This window comes from Alosa alosa, chromosome 18 (genome assembly GCF_017589495.1).
Source record: "Alosa alosa isolate M-15738 ecotype Scorff River chromosome 18, AALO_Geno_1.1, whole genome shotgun sequence".
NCBI classification, from domain to species: Eukaryota; Metazoa; Chordata; class Actinopteri; order Clupeiformes; family Clupeidae; genus Alosa; species Alosa alosa.
Window position 1 is genome coordinate 18,392,553 of NC_063206.1, and position 12,768 is coordinate 18,405,320.

The window sequence follows — 12,768 nt, forward strand, 5'->3', positions numbered from 1 at the left end:
GATAATTCCGGTGTGATTTTGACCTAAAGTGTGTTAAAACATGATACCGAGTGTGAACGTATGTCTCATAGCTCACCTCGGCTTGTCCCCTGCACTCAGAAATCTGGCGCTAGTTAGCCAATGCTACCAACACAGTGTTTCGTTTTGGTGCCCCGGGCATCGGCCTAGCCATGCAAATAAATCACTGTTTTACACCATTTTCGAGGCTCAAAGTAGCTCCATACTTCATTGGTAGACTTCCGAAGGCCTTGACATTTAAAACGAGACATAGAACCAGATTTTCAAGATTCCAAAAATAATTCCGTAAAAATGCAAGGATTCCAGTTGCTGCTACTGGAAGCAACTGAATCCATGCATTTCCACTGAATTATTTTTGGAATCTGATCCCTTATCATACCTGTTCGTTCGTACTCGTCGCTCGACTTATCGTGACTAAATTCAAGATGGCGTCGAACGGTAAAATTCCTTAAGGTACTGTCTGTATAAATCGTCTTGTAAATAAACTACCAGTGCTTTTTCAAAGTTCTCCATGTCTCGTTTTAAATGTCAAGGCCCTCGGAAGTCTACCAATGAAGTATGGAGCTACTTTGAGCCTTGTAAATGGTGTAAAACAGTGATTTATTTGCATGGCTAGGAGGCACCACAACGAAACACTGTGTTGGTAGCATTGGCTAACTAGCGCCAAATTTCTGAGTGCAGGGGACAAGCCGAGGTGAGCTATGAGACATACGTTCACACTTGGTATCATGTTTCAACACACTTTAGGTCAATATCACACCGGAATTCTCCTTTAATGACATGCCATCCATGTGTCATTTCTCCTCCTGTCACTCAGCAGGGTCTACAGAAAGGAGAGTTCCTCTGAGGAACTGTGAGAGGCTGAAAAGGGACTTACCTGGAGGTCCAGCAAGGCCATGTGCTCCAGTTTCACCTGGAAAAGAGAGAATCAGTAAGTACTACAGTACATGTAGCACTGTCTTTTAATTAGTTGATGACAAAAACTATGTAGTGCACCTCATGTACAGAGACAACACCACACTATAGGTTTAGTAACTTTCTGCTAGATAGATAGATACTTTATTGATCCCCAAGGGGCAATTCAAGAAACACATTGATGCTACACACTGTGCATATGGCAAATGAGTCATCACTAGTAGCAAGTATCCCTTATGTCATGTCATTCAGATCTGGGCTTTCGAGGCATATCTCACCTTTGGGTCCAGGAGAACCAACCGATCCTGGAAGACCGGGAGGTCCAGCATCACCAGGAGACCCTGTAGAGACAAAACCATGTTAATGCCAATCATCTATACCTCACCAGAATGTGGGGCTTTAGATAGATAGATAGATAGATAGATAGATAGATAGATAGATACTGTATTGATCCCCAAGGGGAAATTCAAGGTCTCAGTAGCATACAGACATCACACACAACATGCACTAACAGCAGAAAGGGTAAGACTGAGCAGCATATGAAGATGAGCCCTCATTATGAACTCCTGTATGTCATCTGTAAATACACTGAAGAGCACACTGGACCTCGTTCACCCTTGGTGCCAAACCCTGGAGGTCCAGGTTCCCCACGAGGTCCTGCTGCCCCTTCTCGTCCGCGCAGCCCCTGGGGTCCCTCTTGACCATGATCCCCTGGAGGGGAAAGCAAGGAGATTGGTTTCAGCCCTAAATTACTTTAAATGGGTGCCTGTAAAGATCAAGACTGCAACACTGTAAAGAGCCAGATGTCCTGTGTGCCAGTGTAAGGAAACTCCCCATACCAGCACTTCCTTTCTGTCCTTTTGGCCCCTCATGTCCTGGTGGTCCCATAACGCCAGGAGAACCTAGAGGGGAAAGGTCAAAGGTCACACTGACAGGAGTAGCATCAGTATAGTTTATGTAGTCTAAAACCTTAAATAAATACAAATATGAATAGAATTATATAGAAATAACATGACCTAATGTCAAGGCAGCTACTGTCTGACCATACCTACCAAAGTTAGAAAGGTCACAGCAAGCTGTGGCCTGTCCTCTCTTGTAATACTACCTTGTGCCTCAAGAAGCGATAGAGACTCTCTACCGTAAAAACAGCAAGCAAATGAACCTATCCTGCAATGTCAGCCTATCAGTCAACCTTAATCGTTAGTCTCAACTAAGTTAATATACTACCGTATATGTGTCCAGTAGCTTCCACATTCTAAGGACAAACTCTGGATACATGAATGACAGAGAGGAGCTAAGGATGAATAAATGTGGTGATATCATCCTGCCACAGTTGATTTGGACTGTGGACTATGAAGTTATTCAGCTTCCTACCCTACAGCTAGTCAATGCAACATATTGCATGTATATAGACCCTTTGTTGCATCAGAGAAAACTAGTCTGCTTTATGTATAAACATAATTGTGCTTACCTGGTAAACCAGGGAAACCTGTGTCACCTGTGTATTGAAACAAAAAGATTAAGACTGTTACTGAAGTGCATTATCAGGTGTTCATGCATTTAATCTAACTGGACCACATTTTTGCATTTCAGTATGGTCATGTAGATGTCTCTCTCTCTCTCTCTGTTTGTGTGTGTGTGTGTGTGTGTGTGTGTGTTCAAACCTTTATGTCCAGGAGCTCCTGTGTCACCTGATATAAAACAAGGAGACATAAATTAACATACTGTATGAATTCTCATGTTTAGAGTTTCTTTAGGAATCCGCACAGGTTTGTCTAGATACAGTAGAGTTCACACATAGGGTGTACTGGTCATTATAGGGCTGTGAGTGGTGTGGAGTTGGTGATGGTCATTACAGTAGTAGGTGTGTGTGTGTGGTGTGGTGTTGTGTGTGGTCATTATAGGGCTGTGTCACCTGGTGTGGAGTTGTAAATGGTCATTATAGGGCTGTCATGTTTGGTGTGGAAAAAGTACTGGTAATTATAGGGCTGTGAGTGGTGTGGAGTTGGTGGTGGTCATTACAGGGCTGTGAGTGTGGTGTGGAGTTGGTGGTGGTCATTTTAGTGTTGCGAGTGTGGTGTGGAGTTGTACTGGTCATTATAGGGCTGTGAGTGGTGTGGAGTTGGTGGTGGTCATTACAGGGCTGTGAGTGTGGTGTGGAGTTGGTGGTGGTCATTATAGTGTTGCGAGTGTGGTGTGGAGTTGTACTGGTCATTATAGGGCTGTGAGTGGTGTGGAGTTGGTGGTGGTCATTATAGGGCTGTGAGTGGTGTGGAGTTGTACTTAAGCAATAAGCCCCGAGAGGCCGTAGGTTACACTGATTCTACAACAGCTAAGGGGCGTCGTTAGGCACAACGTGCTAGCGGAGAGTCAGTGTAACCTACGGTCTCTCGGGGCCACTACTTTAACTTTTGTATCAAATTATGGTAGCGCAGTAATATAGAACGGAATGTGGTCAAGGTATGTGTTTGTTTGGATTGGCATCGAACGTGATTCAGCCAATCACAATCAAGGACCGGAACTATCAGTTTTAGAATGGTCATTACAGGGCTGTTAGTGTGGAGTTGGTGGTGGTCATTACAGGGCTGTGAGTGGTGTGGAGTTGGTGGTGGTCTTACCTTTAGGCCCTGGCGGTCCTCTCTCTGTTCTAACTGAGGAAGCTAGGGTCGCTGAAGAAACAAAAAGATTTCAGTACTTAGTACATGATTATCGTAAAAGCACCAATTTTCGCCCCGTTTGATTCTAAAATAAAGATGTTTTTAATACTTCAAAATAACATTTCATAAATTAACCTTACATTTTCCAATAGCCATAGGTGTGTAGATTTGAACAAAATCTCGTTTGGTTCTTAATGGGAGCATTTACTGCCTTCAAAATCCTATTTTGTTTACCATGCTCAGAGTTTGGTGCTGGGCTGGTGGGTGCCTATTTCCGCCAACTAACTCGGCACATCAACGGTTAGACTGAGAATTCTCATCGCAAAATCTAAATTCCACTGGAGCTCCAAGCGGATTTGTACATGCAGCCTTACAACACTGTTTACAGTTCTTCGAGTCATGGTAAAATGTAATTTTTGGTACATAGCTAATTAAGATACATTTATGGTGTGGGTGCTTGCGTTTCTTTAGGAATCCGCCATCTTGGTTTGTCTAGAAATGAATATTAAGTGACACATACACGTAAAAGGGCAGAAATAGGGCATGGGCGGAAATATGTGACTTTCCGATACCATTATGACTGTTGTGTAGTTCTTCTGTAGTAGTAGTAGGTGTGTATGTGTGTGTATGTGTGTGTGTGTGTGTTTACCTTGAACAGACTCAGATTGTAGCTCTGATCTCAGTAGCTGTTGTATAGTCCTCTGCAGAGCTGTGTTGTCCATGGGAAGTGCTGCCCCCAGGTTCAGAGTGTTGTCGGCCCGGCTGAGGGTCCCGCTGGTGTCCGTGTAGATGCCTGGCTGAGGGTGTAGTGTGTGGTGCACCTCATTACTGGCAGTCAGGCGGCTGATGCGGGCAGCCGTGGCACCGGAGGCACCTTCCAGAGCATCCACACGAGCCCTCAGCTTCCTCACATCCTCCGCTGGGGGGGGGGGGGTCACATTAATGCTCTCACTAACAAGTCATACCCCAGGGCCCAGGGTTATGTGTGCGCACAAGTCCATCTTTGGGAGTGTATTGTATTAATGGGGTGATGGGATGTGTTGTGTGTGTGTGTTCGCCTACATGTTCAAGTGTGTGTGTGTGTGTGTGTGTGTGTGTGTGTGTGTGTGTGTGTTCTCGCTTACATGCTCAAGTATGTGTGAGTGTGCGTGTGTGTGTCTTTATATGCTGTGATAGTTCATACATATATGTACGTAGCTACAGTACAGTTTATGAGCTGTACCCTACTTTTGTGTCTGCGTGTGCTGAGTGTGGGTTAATGTGCATGCTTGTTTGAGTCATATGTGTATGTCCTGCATGTCTGTGTGTGACTCACCCAGTGCGATGAGTCCAAACAGCAGGCCCAGCAGCAGCAGCAGGCCCAGCAGAAGTCCCAGCAGCCACTTCCACCAGGAGCAGCAGCTGGGCAGACAGCCACAGCAGCCCCCGCCTCCCCTATACTCCTCCTCCTTCTGGATCTCTGATGGATGAACACACACACACGCACACACACACACACACACACACACACACACACACACACACACACACACACACACACACACACAGATAAGCGGTAGCACAGAATAAATACACACAGACACACAAATTCCAACCAAGATAGAGGGAACACTCTGTAGTGTACACTGTTTGGGAGTTAAAGTTATAAATTCCATAGGAAAAGGTCAAACATCTTTATATGGTAATGCAGTCTAGCACTAATGCTGATGTCCACTTGTCCAGACTATGAAATACAAAGTATACAGAAAAGATATACTGAATATTTAAATACCCCACACTTGTTTCAGGTGTTTAAAACCCAACACAGTTATATATTCCTTCACTGTAATGTTCCTTTTGTAGTGACCCAGCACACTCTACCTGCGTAAGTAGCTTTGTCTTTGGTCGCCACTGCTGATGATCCATCTGAAAAAGGTGAGTCATTCAGTTAGTGAATCAATATGTCAGTCAATCTTCCAATCTAATCAATCTTCCAGTTAGTCAATCAGTATGCTATATCTGACAGACAAACAGATATATTTTGTTGTATAATATCATATTATATTATTACATCATATTTTATTTAGTTTATTAACAAATAAGCAATGAAAGAATCCAGCTAGACGACTGCTCTTAACCTGGATAATAATGCTAATAATGATTCCTCTAACGCATTAAATAATCCTATAATAGACGGTATGTATCTGAGACAGTCCTGATGGTTGTGTCTGGTGCTAAGCTGCAGGTAGGGGAACAGAAGGTGTGCTCACAGTAGGTGTTTGCAGAGGTGGATTGGACAGGAGCAGCCTGTGAGTAACTGCCAGAGATCACTTTTTCTTTCTTCAGAGAGTCGTCAGAGAACGAGCCTGCAGAGGAAACGGAGAACACCATCTCTGAAGACTTAACAACATGACGGCATGCACATTGATCTGTGTGTCTTCCTCATGTAGCCTCGTTCAAAGAGAACAAGGTGAAAATGAGGGTAAAACAAACTTTCCATCATAGGATTACGTCATAAGGTCGTATGGTCATACAGACATAATGACAGCATATAGTCATATGCATCTCCGTATGCATCTACAGTCACACTACAACACCTGCCAACAAACCACATGTATAGTATTATCCATATTATCGTTTATTAAGTCTACTGACAGAATACCACTTGACTGTGACACATCTATGACACACAACTTGTTTGGTCAATCTTAAAAGAGGGAGTTACAATCAAATTACATTATTTGGGGTCTATCGAATAATACTTTGTACTTTCACAAATGACATTATTTGGGCTATATCAAATAATTCTTTGTACTTTCACCAATTACATTATTTGGGCTATATCGAATAATTTTTTGTACTTTCACTACACAGCAACAGAACTCATGTTGTGTTTGGATTCCTCGGAGTGGCTGTGTTGTTCTTACCCGTCCTCACTCCAATCCCACTGCTGAACTGTTTCCCGCTGTCCTTGGTCAGGATGAGGACCTCCGTGTCCCTCTTCACAGGAACATTCTCCTTCTCCAGCAGGACATATTTCCGGGGCACATCATCACTGAGGGACCTGGATGTGGACACAGCTGCGTGCATATGCACACATGCACACACACACACACACACACACACACACACACACACACACACACACACACACACCACAGTGAAAATAATTTCAATGTTTTAAAATGGAAGACATCAGTCACAAAAAAATAACTGAAATTACATACACTGCCAAAGGTCCTGGAGTTCTACCACTGATGGAAGGCTTGAGTCATGCACATCAAGCCTGCATGTGAGGGTCAAAGGTCATGGCATGGTGATTACCTGTGGAGGTGGACACCCCTGTGCTGACCACTCCTATGCTGTTCATTACCTGGGACACATTCTTCTGGACACCATATCCTGATGGGGCCCAAAAGTACAAACACTGCTTCAACCATTTCTCAGTAAGGGTGTGAAAGCTTTACAGAAACCCACAATGACGTTTATGAACATACAGTATAGAATTATGAGAATTCTTGTTTTTTAATATGCTTAATATATAATATGAATGTAGTAAGAAACAATAATCAAATATTAAATTGGATAATGAATGCATTCATTTAAAAAAAAAAACTGAATAGCCTACTGCTTTCAGTTTATGAGTTCAAGGCTCCCCTAGTGTCATATTATATGTACTACAGCTGCTAAAAGACATGTACCTGCATGTGTGTTCACCCCATTGGAAGAGAATGTGTTCACCCCATTGGAAGTGAGTACACTGCTTGGTGCTGTTGACACCAAGTTATTCTGGAATCCATACACTGCACAAAGAGAGAGAGAGAGAGAGATTTCCACATGTTTTGTATAAGTAAAACATGCACTAGCACTAATTCAAACATTTCAGATGGTGTGAGGAATGTAAGGATGCAAACTATATAAAGTATTTCTAAATTCTAAATACATGGTAAGATAAGTAAAGTTATTTTGAAAGCTGTAAAGTGTAAAGATTTCACTTGACTTATTTTACATATAATTAACTCTCTCTTAACCCAGAGAGTAATTGCTGACCTGACAGGGAGGATGGTGAGGTGGTATTGACCAGTGATGTCCCGGATGACAGATTGTTGTTTCCCTGGTAACCATAGGTGGGGCTGAGTGAGGCTCCTGATGGGGCGTGGGAGCTTGTCCAGGCGTAGGAGGAAAGGGCAGCGTCTAACATGGCAGAGTCATACTGCCCAGACACTGAAACAGAGAGACACGTGAAAAACAGTGAGCTAGCTAAGTGTGTGTGTGTGTGTTTGTGTGTGTGTGTGTGTGTGTGTGTGTGTGTGTATGTGTGTGTGTGAGAGATTGTATGTGTGTGTGTGTGTGTGTGTGTGTGTGTGTGTGTGTGTGTGTGTGTGTGTGAGAGAGAGAGAGAGACATACATTCATAAAATGAACCCAAATAACTATCGTGGGATCTGTGTCACAAGTATTCTTGGTAACATTTTCTGTAATATACTGAAAACAAAAATACTTACCTTCTTGGATAATAAGAACATTTTATGCAAAAGTCAGATAGGCTTATAATAATTGTATAACTATTTAGGGCTTACAATAACATCATCAGGAAGGTTTAATCTGGCATCAAAAATCTGGCTGACAAAGCACGAAGGACATATTTCTTAAACTTCTTAATATGTCCTAAAAAACAGCTTTATAAATTCAATCCAACAACTAAATTCTGGCTCAAGATTATGGACTCCATTATCAAGCCTATTGCTCTGTATGGCAGTGAGATTTGGGGACCCCTGTACGGGCTTGATTATAAAAAGTGGGATAAGGGCCCAACTGAGTTAGTCCACCTGCAAATATGTAAAGATGTCTTGGGTGTACATAGAACATCATCCAACTTGGCCTGCTGCTCTGAGTTGGGGAGGTTCCCTTTACTTATCGACATCGACAAAAGGGCCTTCAAATTACATCTGGCAAAAAGCAATGCTGGCACATACCACCATAACATACCACCATAAGGCTTTCAAGCACAAGTCCCTTATCCAGAAGTGTGACCCCTTTTCCAAATTGCAAACAAAAATAACATAAACAGCCTAAGTCACATGACAAAATCTATACTGAAATAAATTGACAACACAAATCAGATGCATTATACTTAATTCTGGAAGGAAGAAATAAAAACGAATGACAAACTAGATATACAGTATATACAGTAGACCCTGAACAGAAATTACTGTATAGCCCCATACTTAAATGACATCAAAAACAGAAAGAAAAGAACAACACTAAAAAAAAAATACAGAATCAGTGACCATAGCCTACACATTGAAACTGGCAGACATAGACAAACATGGGTGCCTAGACATATGAGGAACTGTAGCTTCTGCATAAATGATGTAGAAAACGAGGAACATTTCCTTCTTAATTGCATCAGATATGCACCTATAAGGGACATTTTTTTTGCTGAATTCAAAAAAGCATATACCGTAACAGAATTTTAAAATCTATCTCCACAAAGAAAACTATATATATTATTGGGAGAGGAACCTAACTGTTCATGTCTAACTGCAGATTATATATTATGACCAGCCATAAAACAAGAGGAGAAAAGTTGTAACTTTCATGTATGTGGCATATTGTTGAGTTTATCCCCTTTGTGTACATGTAAATACTATGTTTTATATTAGATATTGCTATCTACCTCAAATTGATTTATGTAGATGTATCTGCAAGTGTAGGCATATAATATGTGTTTACAATAATACATTTTTTGTTGTGTTTTGTTTTTCTACAGTATAGCATTATTGCTGAAGCTATTACTGTCCTTTTAATACCATTTACCATTTATCCTATTATTATTATTATTATTATTATTATTATTATTATTATTATTATTATATATTTTTTTCCTTCCCTTTCATTATTTCATTTTATCTCTATACCATTATGTAAAGTTGATTATTAACATGTTATACTTGTAGTTTTGGCAACAGTGACTTTACTCATTCATGCCAATAAAGCACCATTTGATAAGATTTGATTTGATTTGAGAGAGAGATTGTATATGTGTGTGTGTGTGTGTATATGTGTGTGTGTGTGTGTGTGTGTGTGTGTGTGTGTGTGTGTGTGTGTGTGTGTGTGTGTGTGTGTGAGAGAGAGAGTGAGAGAGAGAGAGAGAGAGAAAAAGAGAGAGTGTGTGTGTGTGTGTGTGTGTGTGTGTGTGTGTGTGTGTGAGAGTGTGTGAGAGAGAGAGAGAGAGAGAGAATGTATGTGTGTGGAAGTGAGAGAGAGAGAGAGATTGTGTATGTACCTGACTGTGAGCCCTCTGCAGGCGCTCTGACCTCCACGCTGGCCTTCCGAGGGACAGGGAGGGTGGAGGAGGTGGAGGAGCGGGTGGGGCTGACACTGGAGGACCGCCCACCCTTCAGCAGACGCTTCACATCATCCAGCTCTGTCCCTGAACACACACACACACACACACACACACACACACACACACACACAACACACATACACACACACACACACACAACATAGCCATCAGAATGGCCGCCCTTCACTGAACACACTTTCTACCCTTTTCCAAAAAGTATGTTGCCATGGAGATGAGGGAACTCACATCGAGTGGAAGGCGAAGCGCTCTGGAGGCGGGCTCTGATCTCACTCTCTGAGACACAGTGGACAGGAGACACAAGAGTTAGCTTCAAATACTCAACACAAACACAACATACAAACATGCATTTAAGCACACAAGCATGCATGCATACATACATACATACATACATACATACATACATACATACATACATACATACATACATACATACTGTACAGTACATACATACATACATACATGCATGCATGCATATGTGACAGGACAGACTTGTGTTGGTATGTGGGTGTAATAATGGAAAAAGGACAGTGGGGGGAGCTGGTGCACTTAAGAAGGAAGTGTCTATCAGGCAAAGAAAAATACTGCACTATATAAAGTGGGCCAACAATTATGATTTGGCTCAGAGAGAAGAATCCATTGGCTTGGTCTTTATAATTGATTGACATTGTTCTCTAACTTCTTTGGTGTGTTGTGAGCAGATTGTCAAAAAATAACCTTGTGACATGCATGTATGCAAACACTACTAGAGACAAAAAAAAATGTAAGACAAAAATAAGTCACAACCATTCAAGAGAGGGGATACATCAGTGCTTTGGAGCCCAATTAGTGATTCTTTTGGGGACTTGGTTATTCTGTGTGTGAATGTTTACCTCTGCTCTGGCTTCGGCCTCGGGATGAAACTGTTGGGAAAAATGTTGGATTGGAAAAAAGTGTTTTAGGATAATATGGACATCTGCATTATCATCTGCATTAAATGGCCACTTGGATGGTAGCCTACCGTAGTCTTTTCTGGTCAACTCTGGGGATGAGTTTCCACTAGAGCTTCCTGAAATCCAAAAGGAGAAGAAAAAAAAAGTATTGAAGAAAGTTAAACGGTCTATTAAGGTAGACTACAGTGTAGATCTTAACTTTATTGGAGTGTTGCAAACAGTTTTAACCAGTGCACTGTTCACTGTCCCTTCACCTTCAAATTTATTTCAAGAGACAAAATGGCTCTTGAAGTGCATCTTTTACCTGATTCAAAATGTATCGTGATATGGTTCTATATCAGTTTTGGTTTGTTTATGAGTACCTATATGTAAATGTATGTGAATACAGTACAGCGTGTTGACATACCATCGTAGCCCATGGAGTGGCTGGTCATAACCTTCCTCTCCAGAAAGATAGGTGAGTGGCCTGTAGAGGAGGCAGAGCCTTGTGACCTCCTCCCACCCCCACTGGAGCTCAGCTTCATTTTAGACCCCCCTATCCCTCCTCCTCCTCCTCCTCCTCCTCCACCACCTCCTCTGGCCCCTCCTCCACCAGCTCCACCTACTCTAAGTCCTCCTCCTCCTCCTCCTCCTCCTCCTCCTCCTCCTCCTCCACCTCCTCCTCCATACCCCTCGCTGGAGAAGTCCCCCATGTACACGCCTGAACTCAGTCCTCCAGCATTCACCCCCACTGATGCTGTAAAAAAGAAACATACGCACAGTCAGATACACACACACACACACATACACACACACACACACACACACACACACACACACACAAACATATATATATATATATATATATATATATATATATATATATATATATATATATATAGGTTATAATAATGGTGAAACCACTAAAGCTGCTGCAGTTGGATTTTGGGGTTGGTGATCTGTGCTCACTAATAGAAGAAAGTGCAGACTGTGCTGTGAAATGATAGTGAAAACAACATGTGTCTTTATGGTTATTGACACATCAATATACACTCAGACACACATCAAACACATACACAAGTCAAATCTGACCAAAGTTCCTTCTTATGTTGCTTGTGAGAGATGCTTTGCAGACTGGGATGTACGCTGTGATCCCTATGGAGATTACATCAATTCCATGACTGACAAATTAAGTACATTCACAACAAAGTACATTCGTTTCTGTATTGATAGTGCTGTGCCTCCCAAGACAGTGTGGTGCTTCCCTGATAATAAGCCCTCGACAACCAGCAGTGACCTGAAGGAGCTGCTGAACAGAAAGACCAAGACCTTCATGGATGGGACCAGAGAGCTACTAAGTAGTGTCAAGGATCTGAAAGAGCAAGGCCTTCAGGGATGGGACCAGAGAGCTACTAAGTAGTGTCAAGGATCTGAAAGAGCAAGGTCTTCAGGGATGGGCAAAGAGAGCTATTAAATACGTCGCTTCTGTTGATGTTCAAACAAAACAGAGAGCTAGCACACTACTCCCTCCCCCTTCCTTCCGTGCAATTAAAACTCTCCTAAACGCACATCTCGTCGGTTATTGGTTGAAACACTTTATTTTGCCTTTAAGGGGTTGCCAACCCTTGTTGGTAGCAATTGTTTTTGTGTACAGATCTTGGAGCCTAGGGCTTTGACTTATGGGGCAGGCAGCTAGCGGATCGTTAGGAAAGATTAGATAAATGTAATAATTTATGTTTGGGCCTTTTTTGGGCCTGAAATCCCTGATACAACCTTTAAGGAGTGTGAAGGAGCTGAGAGGCAAACTGAAAGCAAGCAAGGCCTACAGAGGCTCCATCAGAACAACATGAGGGATGTGTGGTCAGGAATGAAGACCATAACAGGGTTCAGAGCAAAGGGGGCTTTGAGGGAAACCTGAA

The 12,768-nt window shown here is 42.2% G+C and overlaps 1 protein-coding gene across 2 annotated transcripts in view; it reads right to left on the reverse strand.

The window, feature by feature from the left end:
• col17a1b (collagen, type XVII, alpha 1b) overlaps nt 1-12,768 on the reverse strand; it is a 31,273-nt gene that overhangs the window by 15,165 nt on the left and 3,340 nt on the right. For both annotated transcript variants that reach the window (XM_048269778.1, XM_048269777.1), the window contains exons 5-24: nt 11,277-11,606; nt 10,939-10,986; nt 10,811-10,840; nt 10,167-10,214; nt 9,858-10,004; nt 7,620-7,793; nt 7,271-7,372; nt 6,894-6,971; nt 6,497-6,649; nt 5,840-5,935; nt 5,451-5,495; nt 4,906-5,049; nt 4,240-4,509; nt 3,552-3,602; nt 2,598-2,624; nt 2,405-2,431; nt 1,773-1,835; nt 1,540-1,644; nt 1,212-1,274; nt 896-931 (exon numbers count right to left, since the gene is read on the reverse strand). In XM_048269778.1, the coding sequence (XP_048125735.1) occupies nt 896-931; nt 1,212-1,274; nt 1,540-1,644; nt 1,773-1,835; nt 2,405-2,431; nt 2,598-2,624; nt 3,552-3,602; nt 4,240-4,509; nt 4,906-5,049; nt 5,451-5,495; nt 5,840-5,935; nt 6,497-6,649; nt 6,894-6,971; nt 7,271-7,372; nt 7,620-7,793; nt 9,858-10,004; nt 10,167-10,214; nt 10,811-10,840; nt 10,939-10,986; nt 11,277-11,606 (2,037 nt within the window). The remainder of the gene's footprint in view (nt 1-895; nt 932-1,211; nt 1,275-1,539; nt 1,645-1,772; nt 1,836-2,404; nt 2,432-2,597; nt 2,625-3,551; nt 3,603-4,239; nt 4,510-4,905; nt 5,050-5,450; nt 5,496-5,839; nt 5,936-6,496; nt 6,650-6,893; nt 6,972-7,270; nt 7,373-7,619; nt 7,794-9,857; nt 10,005-10,166; nt 10,215-10,810; nt 10,841-10,938; nt 10,987-11,276; nt 11,607-12,768) is intronic.